We start from the raw sequence: 15,660 nt of genomic DNA, 5'->3' as shown, positions 1-15,660 counted from the left end.
TTTGTTCTGATCAGAGCTCGTGAGCGGAGAGCGCATTTCTGAATATCCCGCTCCGCTCGCTCATTCCGCAGGGTCGCTCGCCCAAAGCAGAATGGCCTGCTGGTTCGAAAATATGTGGAATAAGGGCTGCCTCCGACTAATTTTTTTTTCTAGTCGACTAGTAGTTGTTCATTTAAGCCATTCGTGGACAAATCGCCCCTTTATATTAATTTAATTAATTAAATAGGCTATAGCCTACAGAATAATAAGCGTTATGACCACACGCATAAAGCTTGCCACAAAGAACCGGTTAAAGTAATGAATATGAATGTGTCTAAATTAGCAAGGAGACATTTAATTGTTTAGTAACAAACTGGTGTTTTCAGTGTCACTGCAAAGATGAAGTTGACGATGCGGAGATTGCGGACTCGCCATGAACGCCAGAGAGAAATGCACATTTCATATGGATTACATAATCAGAGAGTAGCCTATTTATTTTGGTTTGAATATTTTCGTTTTAAAGTAGACATTTCAAGCTTTCTGTAATATATAGCCTATATTTCTCAAATCTGTGAGGCACAAGTTGAGTTTCGGTGCCCTCCAGTTCACATGCAATGCAAGTGATCGTGCCGGCGCCTTATTACATTGTCTGCTATATATTTGCTTCTTATTTATTAAATACGGACAATTGATTGATAAAACATTGATCAAAATTAAGATACAATTTATACAAAACGAAAATATTTTAAAAAGAGTTTTCTATAAAACAAAACTTAATGAAGTCGTCAAAATCATGTTTTACCAAAAACAGCGCCGCTGCTAGGAGGGCGCCAGCGCCTCTGCCCTTCAGCGCCTCTGCCTCGCGAGTGGATGATAGCCCTGAAGACGCCTGTAATGATATACCTTTAGTGGTAGTATACCTTTAGTTAAGTTATACCTTAAGAGTCTTAGTAGCGCGCTAAGAGACAATGTAATCGGAAAATGCAGCCCAGGTATGTATGATGAGTATGATGCGTAATGGACATTCCAAAGCGCTCTTCTTTGGTCAGAACCATGGAGAGCGATCGCGGATTTACTTTTAACAATGCAACAAAATATTTAAAGAGCAGCAAGCTATTAAAATCTAGATTATGTATACGCACAGATAAAATAACAGTAGGCTATATTAGTCAATATTTTTTTATTAGGTTAAGCAGTGATTGGATAACTTTTTTTTTTTTTACGTTTTTAATTTAAAGCCCACCCACTGGCCCATCCAAAACTGGAATCCTGGTGCCGTGCCTGGTTGGTCGTGCCAGTTTTGTGGTTATCAAATGTGTAAATAGCATCGCAAGAAGTACACATGACAAAGCCAGCACTTTGGTCATCATCTTTCATTATTTCGGCAAATGTCTCCCACACTTTGCTCTTTCTATTTGTGTATTTGCGGAGCTTCCACTCCCCAGTCTTCACCTTTTCTTTTGCCACCTCCATCTCTACCTGCAGACTGAGCTTGTGCGTCATTTTCGCGCCAATTATTCAGCCAATAAAGTGTAGGCCTATGTATTTCATAGAAAATTGTGTCTAGTACTATATAAATTACAAAGGTTTAATTGGCATCTTTATTTCAAACGACCTGACCGACCGCGACCCGAATATCATTACAAATATTTTTGGATGACTCGGGTAACCTCATTTTGGATCAACCCGCGCATCACTGAAAGGGACGGTAAAATCAGTGCAAGCAAAGCTGAAAGAATCAAGCTCTTAGACATCCTCAACAAGACTATCTATTACATGGGGCTGTTATTGTACAGCAAAACATATTTCCTCCATGATGTGCAATGGAAGGTTTTCCTCCAACTACTGTCAACACTGTTTGAACTGAGGCTTTAGCCATTATATCCATTTAGCTAATTTTCCAGCAATAAATCACCTGCCAAATATATGGATATACAAATAAAGTCAATCTAGATCTGGACAGATTTACATTAGGATGATATCGTCAACACACAATGTCTGACTGTAATTGTAAAACATGTTGTCTGATAACTGTCCTGCCTGGACTTATAGGCCTATAGTGAACAATAAAGGATTTGGTACACCCAATGTCCAAATATCTTGTGATATTCCCATACTACTGTTACACCAGGTCAAAGGCCCTGCATGTCAACCAGAAATCACTAGATCTAAACATCATTAAAGCTTACCGGAGAGTTTTTGAGTTCCCACCAACTTCATTTCGCAAAGAAAGAAAAAATAAATATTTTCCTTGTGGTTTTCCCTTATTCCTAGAATTACACCACAATGAAATCAAGTGATTTTGGTGTTAACCAAAAACCACCAGACCTAAACATCATTGAAACGTATTGGAATGTTCTGGATTTCACAGTGTGATGGGGTTTTTACCTTCTTACAAAAAACTAGAAGCTTTTTTCCCCCTACATGTGGTCTTCACTTATTCTTAAAGTTACCAGGGTGAACATACATGAGTAATCCAGTGAAATACATCTAATTTTTAATAAGTTAATTTATTTTTAATCTTCAGAGATTGAGCTCCAGATGGCTAAAAGAAAAATCTAAACTAATTAAATCTTATGCTTTGTCCAACACATCTTTGTATTTATAGATGAATAGATGAAGATATATATATTTGGATTGATTGTATCGGTAAGGCTAATTGTTTGTGTCAGTAACAACTTCTAATGAGGCATCACTCGTCACGTGTTGAGTGAAACAGATGTGGGAAACAGGAGGCTCTACGGCTTCTCACTATCAGTCGGATTCATGGGAAACCTCTCTTTCTCTTTATTTGTTCTGCTTTTCTTTGTTATTCTTTGTTCATGTTTATTCTCTTTTTGATCTCCTATCAAAGTTTTTCTTTGCTTTATATCCACAGAAGAGATAGTGTAGCACACTACTGTATCTGACACAGAGACGTATACATGAACTCTACCTGCGAATCATCTGTTAGCAGAAACGGTACTCGTAGAAGCTGTGCTCTTTCAGCACCTGGTTTTCTATGTAGGTCTTTCTCGGCATCTGGTAGATATTATGAGGGTAATGACTGGTAGTTTTGTTCAAAGTCCTTCTCAATCTACAGTCCTGCACGACAACTTAGGTCATAGAAAACTAAACCATGAACACATTTTGTTCTTATAAAGAGCTTTTATTGTTTTAGGTTTAGAGGAACATTCGTCTGTTTGTCTTTATTTCATGGCTGTGGTGTGTTCTGCTGGCAATAAGACTTTAAAAGAGTGTCGACATAGACATGGCCTCTCTGGATGATGTCATTGCTCTATCTATCTATCTATCTATCTATCTATCTATCTATCTATCTATCTATCTATCTATCTATCTATCTATCTATCTATCTATCTATCTATCTTGTCTGTCTGTCTGTCTATCTGTCTATATCTATCTATATGTATGTCTGTCTACACTGTAAAAAATGTGTTTGATTTATCAAAACTCTTTTTTTTTCTTTTGTCAGATCAACTTAGATAATTAATGTGGTTCAGATAACATAATATTTTGAGTTTCTGTTAATTAAACCAGTCTCTTTCATTGTATTAACTCAGGTTTTTTTTTTTTCAATAAACTCAAAATTGTAAGGCAACCAGGTAACTTATTATTTTAAGTTAAACCAATTTTTTTACAGTATCTATCTATCTATCTATCTATCTATCTATCTATCTATCTATCTATCTATCTATCTATCTATCTATCTATCTATCTATCTATCTATCTATCTATCTATCTATCTATCTATCTATCTATCTATCTATCTATCTATCTATCTATCTATCTATCTGTCTATCTATCTATCTATCTATCTGTCTGTCTATCTATCTGTCTGTCTGTCTGTCTGTCTGTCTGTCTGTCTGTCTGTCCTTGTTATTTTATAAAGAAACAATCTTTCAGAAGTACTCGGCACAAGTAGCAGTATTTTATTCATAAAATAACTTATTATTGAAGTTGATCATAATAATTCTGTCAATTACAATTAGGTTATTTTTCAGGTGTATACTTCATAATCCATTGCTGTGTCATTAAAACTTTTTTAAAACTTATTTTTGCAGAATGCTTGAGGATGACCTGAAAATCAGCAGTGATGAAGAGGACAATGAACAGGTAACTGAGAGTCAGACATATGCTGTAATGGACATTCTAAACTCTAAAGTACTCGAAATAATCAAATTTTAAGACAAAATATTGTGTGTGCTTGATTGACAGTCTCAATCTCGTGGTCTCAATCTCAGTCTCAGTCTCGTGGTTGCTCACCACGAGCAAACACTGGATTACCACAATATAACGAGCTTCCTTATATATCATTAGAGTGGAAGCAATTTTGTCTTCACGTGTAATGATATAAATGCAGTCTTGTCTATACAAATGTGAATATTAATGGAACCATTGCAAATAATGACAGGCTATTCTTATACGGGTCATTTGAAAAATGTATTTCACACATCTGCCTGAATTGCCAGAATCAGAAACTATCAAGCAAACATACCTGCTAGGGTCTAATGTCTCATGAATAATTTAAAAAGAAGCCTGTTCCGTTTTCTCATAGGTATATACTGTGATGCACACTGTATGTACATATAGATATGCAATTTTCTTAGAGGCATGTCTCCAATACGTGTGACCAGCATGACAGGAACTGCAGTGGAGGAAACAAACACTTTGCCTTGCAACAACACAGTCCAGTGGTGTTCGGGCATTTTGCCACATTAACTACACCATCTTTAAAGGAATATGCCAGTTTAAATAGCTCAAAAATGACAACGATCTTCTATTTGTCAAGGTCATAATATTTAAACAACTCAATAATAGTAACTGAACATAAAACATATTTGATAATCTAAAAATGACTTTTCTCAACCTTCAATGGATAGTAGTAAATGGATATCCAAAAAAACAGTTGTTGGTGTTTTTTTTTTTTTTTTTTTTTTTTTTAATGGCACAATTTGTTAGAGATCTATATGGGGACTGAGCTGTTTGGATCCAACAAGTTGAGCAACTTTCATTTAACGTGTACAATCCTGGATAATCAAATGGACCCTGGTTTATCTCCCAAATTAACTAAACCCTGAAACAAAATACACACCAGAGCTCAAAATACCACTGGCAGCAACTGCTGTACACATAACAACATTTTAAGGACTATTAAAATGTGAAATTAAATAAGATTTGACCTTAAAAACTGACCTGTTTTCACCTAAATTGAAATAAAAATGCTAATCGAGGCCTGCGAGTGGCTCAAGTAACCCACTAAAATGGTTTTATATTGAGATTTATAACAGTATAACAGTGATTTATATCATTCAGAGTTTTAGTTTAGTTTAGTTCAGTTTAGTTTAGTTTAGTTTAGTTTAGTTTAGTTTAGTTTAGTTTAGTTTAGTTTAGTTTAGTTTAGTTTAGTTTAGTTTAGTTTTGTTTTTATTTGTTTGTTTGTTTTTTGTTTGTTTGTTTTGTTTTGTTTTGTTTTGTTTTGCTTTGTGCTTTTTTAAATTTATTTTTTGGTTTGATTTGGTTTGGTTTTGTGTTTGTTTTGTTTTGTGTGTTGCTTTGTTTAGTCGTGAAATTGTTGAGAATTGAATTTTTGAAGTCTGCCATGGCACACATTGATCATGTTTGAAATGGCAGTGTCCCTGTGTTGATTTCAACAGGCGCTGCACTTAAACCACTCCGTCACACCGGCTTTTTGAGAAAGCTAATGTGAACCGAATCACAATAGTGATTCCCACCTTCTCCCTCCCCCTAAAAAGAAACCATTTCCTCTGTTTCTCACATACATAACCCTTAAAGCAAGTGCCCAAATACTCCTCATACTCATGATGAAGGAGACCTGACATTCATAACAGCTCACTAGTACGTATGCATGTCCCTGGCTTACATACGCACGCCAACCCCGGCAGCAACGGCCCCCAACCATGTTGCCTAGCAACATCCATCTGCGAGGAGCCCGGAATGAGCCCAAATTCCCCACTGAGAGGGAAACAGCAATAAGAGGGCCTGTGACAGATGATCTGAGTTGTTTCATCTAATACACTGTGAAGATCACTGGCTCCCTCCCTGAATGATAAATGGACTGTACACAGATCAATGGGCGCAGCATTAAACTTGAAACCTGCGTCTCTGCCTCTGCGGCTGCCCAGGTAGTGCTGTGTTCATCTGTAGTGCTGGATATCTCAATGTATCCCCATTTACCTTGAGAGATTTGATTCTGAAAGTAGCGCTTAGCACTCTATGATGCATTCACAACAGCCGAAGGAGTCGCTGTGCCAAACGTACAGCTCAGACCTCATAAACAGCTCGCTGTCGTAGAGGAACATGTGCAGATTAACTCGGGAAATTAATCTCATTGAGTGAAGAGATTATTTGACAGACCTCATGTAATACAATTGTCCTCAATCAAATTAAATCGTAATTCATAATCGAAACGTAATTTTCTTAACACTTTTACCAGAAATCTGCTGGACATTAATTTGTCTAAACAGTTGTGCAATTTCAAGCTCAGTTTAGATTCAATAACAAAAACATAATTCAAATACTATAAAAAAAAAAGTTTTGTTATATGCGAATCTTATTTTTTTCATGTTTTGTTTCCTTTTTTGTTTCAGACTTTGTCTTTTGTTTTTGTTTCTTGTTTTGATTTGTATTTTGCTTCATGTTTTGTTTTGTTTCTTGTTTTGCTTCTTGTTTTGTTTCATGTTTTGTTTTGTTTATTGTTTTGTTTCTTGTTTTGTTTTGTGTTTTGTTTTGTTTTATTTTGTGTTTTGTTTTGTGTTAATGTTTTTTAGGGGTGGGGGAACTGAAGTTGTAAACCTGTACCATACTATTTACATACTATATTACCACATTATATACAGTACAACAGTATATCTCCAAACAACTAGTAGTGCCATGGTAAATACACAAAGTAAATACCATAATAAATGAATGGTAATAATTTAGTGGCACGGTATATATTTAAACTACCATGTACTTACTATACTGTACTGTACTGTACTGTACCATCACTGTACTACAGTGTTTATTAATTGTATAATACAAAATGGTGAATCTCACAGAACCTGTCAAGAACATGCCTAAATAAAGTGAAGCTTATTCTAGCTTTAAAAAACTTTCCTTATTATAGTGATTAGAATCACATTAAAATTATAATTGTTAAAATTAAAAAAGTAAAAAAATGAACAAACAAATGGAAACATTTAGGCATCCATTACAATCTTCAGGTTAGTCTTTAAGGCCTAAAGTCTTTTAGTCTTTTAAGACTAAAGGCGTTTTTATTTTGTGGTGAAATGTGTCCTGGATGTTTTCATTAGTTTTTATCCTCAAGCATGAGATTCGTCCATACTTTATATCAGGGGTCGGCAAGTAACTTTGGCCGCGGGCCAATATTTTTTTTAGCCAGTAGATGGCGGGCCAGCTACACAGAGTAGGCCTATGGATACAAATTAAATACTCTTATATAGGCCTATAATTGCGGAATATGATGGGTCCGTCACCGTCCGTGGATCATTCATTCAATCGTTTTTTTTTTTTTTCAAATTAAAACCAAAAATAAAAAGATGAAAAACGACTTGTTTTTCCATTATTTATTTCCTAAACTGAAATGAAAAAAAAAAAAATAAGGACGGGTTTTCTGATTTTCTGATTGTGCTCAGATCAAAAATAGAAAAAATGAATTACTGGATTAGACAAATTTAAATTTTGATTTTTAAGTTTTAATTTAACACCTTATGCATATATCAAGGAAACCATTTTAAACAGATCAAGTAGGCTACTATTGTGGTAACATATTACAGCCATTTTAATAAAGGTGTGAATAGCAATCATGCCTCATTCCGTACAGTCCGACTTTTGAACTTTATTCCTTTTTTATTATTATTATTTATTCGGGGACACACACATACACACCTAAGGTTTAAGGAGGTCTGCGTGGGACTGTTTTTTTTCGTCCCGCTCCCACAAGGTTCTATTCAGCAACCGCTTAAAATACACTCGGTGTTCACCCGCTTTATTTCCCGACCTGACGGGTCCACAAAATTTAGATCTCGTTTCCATAATCTCACATTCAAATGTCTCTAATGGAAAGAAGGAGATTGGAGTAGCCTATAATAATTATAAATGCTATACAAAAATTGTGTTCGTGTCAGTATAAATATTAGGCTATTTTAACATTGTACTGTCAGCAGAGAAAAAAAATGTCACAGAAAAAAAATATGAAATATAAATAACATGAATTAAATAGGACAAAGCCTATCACTCAAGTTTCTAAGCAACATAAACGAAAATCATATTGCCCTACTGACGAAATGAAGTAGGCTATTTTCTGTCGAACTATTTCAAACATCCTTGCAAAAAAAGAATGTTGTTGACTGACAATGGTTTCAGTACCAAACAGCTCCTCAGAGCTAGGTGTACAGGCGGTCAGAATTAAGTGCGGATACGCTGTCAAAAGATGTCGGGAGTTGGCTATTGTCAGTCAGACCGCACGCTCCGTCCAAAGTACACCAGAGTTCTGACCGCTACCGTCTTTTGACGCGCGAATGGACACAAAGTGGTCAAGCGTGTAACTAGACGCGGCAGGCGCGAATTTGACGCGCTATTCACGTCCGTTGTGAACGCACAGTTATACTTTAAAACGTAATCCCGCGCCGCATTATTCCCTATGGGCGTTTCACACAGTATGCGGCGGTGAAATCGCCGCGCGACTACGGCTTTTCTCAAGTAGTGGAAGAGTTTTGTACAGCATTTAGGACTGCCAAAATAATCCGGCGGGCCAGAAAATATTGCTGACGGGCCAGTTTTGGCCCGCGGGCCGCCAGTTGCCGTTCCCTGCTTTATATGCTCTTCTATTTCATCTTATATTGGGTTGTCAGAAGTACTAATGGGTTATTGACTATTTTTGTTTTACAACTACTTAGAAAGCCCTATGAAAGACTATATATACATAAGAGCAACTTGAATTACTAAACACTAGCGCAAACTCAAGAAATCACAGGAATTTACAAATGCTCTGCTTGAATAGAATCTCCATCCTAGAAAATCAATATAAATTTCCCCCTGCAAACAAACCCCCCCACCCCCTCCATCCCTCCCTCCCCTCCCTCCCCTCTCTCCCCTCTCTCCCCTCTCTCTCTCTCTCTCTCTCTCTCTCTCTCTCTCTCTCTCTCTCTCTCTCTCTCTCTCTCTCTCTGTCTCTATCTCTCTATGGTATCGACCTTTAACCTGATGGGCTGTTGTCTTATTCACAGGCCGCTGAGAAGCCCAAGCCCAGGAGCGCTCCTCTCAAGTAAGTGACTAATCAAGTCCAATTCATCTGTTATTGTACGCTGCTGCTGGTGTGGCTGTTGGGGAAACAGAAGGTTATTTGTAGAGACGGAGCTCAGGAAGAAATCGCTTGCATTAAGCACTGTGGATGCTTATGTGTATGACATAACACCTTACATCATTCTGTACAGGATCGATCTGTCTGTCTGTATCTCTGTATCCATCCATCCATCCATCCATCTATCTATCCAATACATTTTTTATAATGATTTAAGTTTCATATAATGTCTTTTTTAGTTTATCTTTTACATTATCTTCAATCCAAAAGCTTGCTACAATATCAACTTATTGTAGTAAGCTTTAAGGTAAATTTCAATAATTTGCAAGCCAACTTAACTTTTCATGCATCACTATACATTGTTTTATTTGCTCAGAATTATGTCACATTATGTGCTTTTATTAGTTTATTAGTTTTATTAGTTTATATTATAGTAATTTATTATAGTTTCATACTGAATTTCATATAATGCTGTATACCTGCTCAATTGCTGGCTTCCAGAAGCCCAATTCTGTTCATAATGTAGATCTTCTAATTATTTCCATTCCCATCTCCTCCCGGGATCACATCCGTCCACTAGCTTTACTCAAGGATGCACTTCCCTAGCATTACTGCATTCCTGCATTCATTTTCATCTACACTTGTATCTGCGGTGGTGGTCTTGATGGCTTGGGATTGGGAACAGGAGGGGCAAATGGGCCTCATTAAGGAGACAGAGAGAAAGCATGGCCTACAGCCGTGTTCCCACAGTGGGAATCTGGGACTGGAGGTGCTGGAAGCGTTTCTGGTGCGCTGCCGTTCCCACTGTAGTGTGTGTGGGAGAGAGCCAAAGGCGACGGGCTCCAGGTGAGGGGCAGCGGTTTGTCCCAGCTGCAGTTAGTGAGGTGAGAGCTGGGCTGAAGGACACAAGAGGAGGGGGTTGTGCGTGGTGGTTTAGCATGCACTGAATGGATTTGTTCAGGAAGTTTTAAATGGGACTAGTGGAAGAAGCCAACACTGAAAAAAACTTACTTTTAGGATTTACTTGATAAAATCCTCGTAACAATTTGCACTAACACATTTTAAGTAATTTTTACTGCTACTGCTATGTACAACTTACCTGTTATTACCTGTTATCTGTCTGTCTGTATCTCTATCCATCCATCCATCCATCCATCCATTCAATACATTTTCACATTACTTTGTATATAGCCTACTTACTATTGAACTTGACATTAATTTGACATTTAATTGACGCTTAACATTTAATTGAAGTGATTAATTAAATATTACTTAATTATAGTTAAATTATTTAATTTCACATAGAATTAAGTAACATCTACTAACTAAGTTAAGTCAATTTAACAAAATTAACTTTTTACTCAAACAATATAACTGAATTAAACCACACTTTTAAAGTGTACGCTTTACTTAGAAACATCTAAGTAAATAATACAATAGATATTGTTAAGATTCCATACTGTGTCTACATAATAGAAGTAACATGGCACCCTAACACAGAGACCTCAATACTTGGTACACGGGACACAATGATGGTAACATTCGATAGATGGTTTATGAGTATGAATGTGTCATTTTGAGTAGAAAATGTATCCAGATGTCACACAATGGCAAGTTACCAAACCTAACAACAAAAGCAATGATAAAACGGCGTAAACACAGCTGAAAAACAGTGAAAAATCAACCTTATGAATTATTTATGCCCCAGTGCATGATGGAAACACCAGTATTAGAAAGGTTGAGTAGGTTTTACTTAAGTTTATATCATTGATATTAACGCTTTAATTTCTACAAGCTTGTATTGAGTACAAATATAGGATTTACTTTGTTTTTTGAATTCTTGCCTGAACTAACTTTGTAATGTAGAAATTACCATAGTTTTTTAATATTGAAGTATTTGTATTTGCATTGTACATTGTATTTGCTGCTTTTTGTATTTATTATATATTTCAACATTGATAATAATGAGAAAAGTTTCTTGAGCAGCAAATCAGCATATTATAATGATTTCTGAAGGATCGTGTGACACTGAAGACTGGAGTAATGATGCTGAAAATTCAGCTTTGATCACAGGAATAAATTACATTTTACAATTTATTTGAATGGAAAACATTCTCTTAAAGATCGCTGGAATAGGACTAGCATTGGAAGAGCTTATTGTACTGTAATTATCTTGGAACTGAGACATTTGTGAGATGTCTGCCAAGGCTTGTGATGTTCATGTAGGTTTGCCCCAATTCTAGCAGCCACAGTCCTAACAATGGAATGTGCCCATTAAAACATAGCCTAGAGTTCAGCCTTGGGCTCCATACTACAGCAAACCGCCTGCATGAGCGCCTGCCTTTCACACGGTCCCTCGAGCTGGGAAGGCCTGGAAGCAAGAGCTAATCCAGAAGCAAGATCTCTGTGGTTCCAATCTGAGCTAAAAAAATAAAAAATTAAACAGATATACTGTGGAAATTACTGGTCATTCTAGACTATGTGTAATTATTTTCTCAGGCCACATCTCACTCTAGGAATAAAATGTGAGTCTTTCCCACTGACGTTGCTTGTTGATAGTCACTCCTTGCCATTGTTATGTCATCATAAGTGGTATGCGACACGACACAAGTGTTATAAAAAACAAAGTCTGCTTCGACATGACACTTTCAGCGTGAAACATGCTTTATTTTTTTTACACAATAACGTGAATGCCTGCATGGCTGTGTAATTTGGCATTTGGCTCTTACTCTCTGTTGATGTGTTGCGGAGTTAAAAAAAAAAAAAAAAAGTTCCACTTTATATTAAGTATCTTTAACTATGTGTCATGAACTGCTCGGAGACGTATAGGTTGAGGATCCAAATGCAGTAGTTTATTAAAGGGTATAATCAAAAGACGTTATCCAGAAAACAGGCAGAGGTCAGAACACAGGCAAACGGTCCAGACAGTAACAAAGTGTAGGGCAAAGGCAAAACAGAGAAATCCAAAGGAACCGGGCAGAAAGTCAAAAATGAACATGAGAAACCAAAGACAGAGTGCAGAAATGCAGTGCTGACACATACAAGACTTCGCAATGAGAGACTGAATAAACAGGGCTTATATAGGCTAATAGGAAACAGGTGGCAGTAATCAGAACATAATGAGTCCGGGCAAAGGTTTATGGGAAATGTAGTTCATTAAATGGATGGTTCGGAGTAAAATCAACCTAGGGTTATTTGCACCATGACCTCGAGCCAAACACCCCCCCCAGAAGCCTTTTTTCCCTTGGTTGAACATTATTAGAGATATCAGCCGGATGGCTTAGTACAGGAGCTAATGGATCCAAGGATGTATCTCGTAAATTACCCCACTAATAATGCCCGGAGTGGTACCAAACTTCTACAGTAGTACAAATAGGTTCTGTACTCATAAAACAAGGCATTGGAAAGTTTGTACATCAGGAGTTTATTTAAATAACACTTGCCTGATGGCTCATGCTACCGCTAACGTGGACGTCGAGGTCACTTCAGTGATATGGGAAAAGCACGTAAAAGTCCTGGCAGAAAGCGATGCATAAGGATGAAGTGTAACGACGAATTATATTTTTTTCTGAAGTGTTGACAACTTTGAGTTAACTAATAATTGTTGCAAACTGGTACTACCAACAAAATATTAGTGCATTCCTGGAACTGGGCGTCGTTACACTACATCCTTATGCATCGCTTTCTGCCAGGACTTTTACGTGCTTTTCCAAAATCACTGAAGTGACGTCGACGTCCGGGTTAGCGGTAGCACAAGTCATCAGGCAAGTGTTATTTAAATAAACTCCTGATACTTACAAACTTTCCAATGCCTCGTTTTATGAGTACAGAACCTATTTGTACTACTGTAGAAGTTTGGTACCATTCCAGGCATTATTAGTGGGGTAATTTACGAGATACAGCCTAGGATCCATTAGCGCCTGCAGTAAGCCATCCAGCTGATATCTCTAAATAAGCTCTAACTTTAACAATGTTCAACCAAAGGAAAAAAGGTTTCTTGGGGGAGGGGGAGACACTATGTACTAACATTACAATTAATCATTGCATTACAGTGCACTTATATACATAAATGTTTTACATTGTACTTATATTATTATGATTTCCTGCATGTAATTACATTGGTAACTAATTTCTGTAATTACAGCTTTAATTTCACTAATTATATTGTACTTATTTTTTTGATGTAAAAACATAATAGTTAAAGACATCCAATGTAAAGTGTGACCGAACAAACTTTTTGAAGTTCACATGAAATCAAAATAAACCCTATTTAATTATAAATACATGATCCTAGTCTTACTGGGCATGATACATCATTGTGCATAGTTTCAAAACAGTGTTATTTTAGTACTATCTACTATTGTAGTTTTTAGTAATATTTTGAATTAGGTTTTATTTCTCTTTATTAAGTTTTAATTGTAAAGGATTAGTCATTTTGTTTTGTGTTTTGGCCGTTTTTAATATTATATATACATATATATAACCATTGGTTTCTTGTTGTTCGGAACCAAACATAAAACTTGTTTGACAGCCAACCTCATAAGTCACAGGCAGGAGTAGTATGAAATCCGCCCGTACCGTCGGGCGCTGCTGCTATGAGGCCGGGTTCTGGAACGCTTCGACCTGCGAGGGGAATGAGAGCTGTCCAAACAGACAGGAGTCGTCGGGTGAACAGCGTGGCTGTGTTTGAGAGGTCAGATCTCCAGCACAGAGGCTAACAACAGGCTTCGGCTCCAGGGAAAAACAAGACCTTTAGATAACTGTAGCCTTATACAGACTCAAAACATCTGATAAGCCGTGCCAACAGAGCAAAAAAGGTGGGAAGAAAAGAGTGAGAATAAGTGGAGGAGACTGGAGGATTCTCCAAATGAAAGGTGAGGAAAATATTTTCTGGAAAACGGGATTCCGATCAAAGTGTGTCTACTGTAGTAGACTAAACATCGGATAAACAGCGAATACAACGAAATACAAGGAACAAAGAAGCAAACTCCTCAAGTGAGCCTCCTAAATCAAACTGACAGTTATTGAGCTGGGTTACTATTTTTAAAAGGCATTCAGTGGCATTTCAGGCCAGCAAGTTTATCAAAGGCAAAGTGGTATTAAGTTACAGAGGGAATATTCTCACAACACAGAGCGATACACCACAGATGATTCTGCACTGATAATAACAGACTGCCTGCATTGTGTAGCACAATCTCATTTAATTAGATTTGGAGAGAAGTATTACAGCATTCACAACTCATTTATTTTATAAATCAGTATTGTTACCTAAAACTGGTTAAAAAAATAATAATAATAATAATGTGGAAACCTGTATTTGATTCTTTGATGAATAAATTGTTCAAAAGGACAGCATTTATTTATTTGTTACATTATAAAATGTAACAAATTATATAAATGTCAGTTGAATGCATCCTAAAAACAGAACTGACCCCGAACTTTGGAATGGTACTGTATATATTATAAATTATTAAATAAGAGTGGGACATCATTTTATTTATTTTATTTGTACTCTTTTTTTCCACTTGATTTCTTTAAAACATCATTAACTAAAGTAGGTAAAAATGTTTTTTGGTAATATAAAATTAAGTATAAACACTTTTAAAATAAAAACCTAGAAATTTGGAAAAAGAAACATAAAAATGGAATGTTGCAAACGAACAGAAATAAATTAGTTTGCTATTTGTGCAATTTAAAAAAAATGGTAAAAGGGTCTAAGCGTTACTTTAATATTATTTAATATTTTAATATTATTTGTACACTATGACAGTATTTATTAATATTTTTAATTAGCTTTTATTTTGATATAGTCCATTTTAATTTTAGTTAAACATAAAAAAATTGTGCATTTGTCATTTTTAAACATATTGAATGTAGTGTAGTTTTAGTCATTTTAGTACTTCAACTTAAACATATTTATTTTACTTAGTACATTTCTAATTTTCGGAAGAAAAAAATAAATCTAATATTTATTTTATTTTATTTTAACTTTATTTCAATTACCATGAAAAAAAATGTGAATTATTTTTGTTTTTGTTAAAAATAACAACACTGTTTCACTTTTTTATTATAAAAACAAAGGGGAAAATAGTTTTATATAGACAATAAATATGTATATAAAGTTTAACTGAATTAATTACATATGTTGGTTAATCCCGGTATCTTTTCAGCATCTTACGCAATGAGCACCATATTTTAAAAAACAAACAGCCAAGATAAAAAGCTTACTAAAAATAAATGATGAATCAATCAATAACAAGCTTTATTTTTCATTTCTTTTTTTTTTTTTTTTATTCTTTTTACATGCATTTACATTGGTGACTGCATGGTTGACTGTATATGACTGAATGTTTTAATTG

At 35.8% G+C, this 15,660-nt stretch overlaps 1 protein-coding gene across 1 annotated transcript in view; it reads left to right on the top strand.

Annotated features, from left to right (window-relative positions):
* aff2 (AF4/FMR2 family, member 2) overlaps nucleotides 1-15,660 on the top strand; it is a 238,555-nt gene that overhangs the window by 160,536 nt on the left and 62,359 nt on the right. Inside the window, exons 8-9 of the mRNA XM_081382590.1 lie at nucleotides 4,041-4,092; nucleotides 9,228-9,265. Of these exons, the coding sequence (XP_081238716.1) occupies nucleotides 4,041-4,092; nucleotides 9,228-9,265 (90 nt within the window). The remainder of the gene's footprint in view (nucleotides 1-4,040; nucleotides 4,093-9,227; nucleotides 9,266-15,660) is intronic.

This window comes from Scardinius erythrophthalmus, assembly GCF_964197995.2.
Source record: "Scardinius erythrophthalmus genome assembly, chromosome: 13".
NCBI classification, from domain to species: Eukaryota; Metazoa; Chordata; class Actinopteri; order Cypriniformes; family Leuciscidae; genus Scardinius; species Scardinius erythrophthalmus.
Note: the sequence above shows the minus strand (reverse complement) of the source record. Positions and strands in the feature narration are given on the sequence as shown.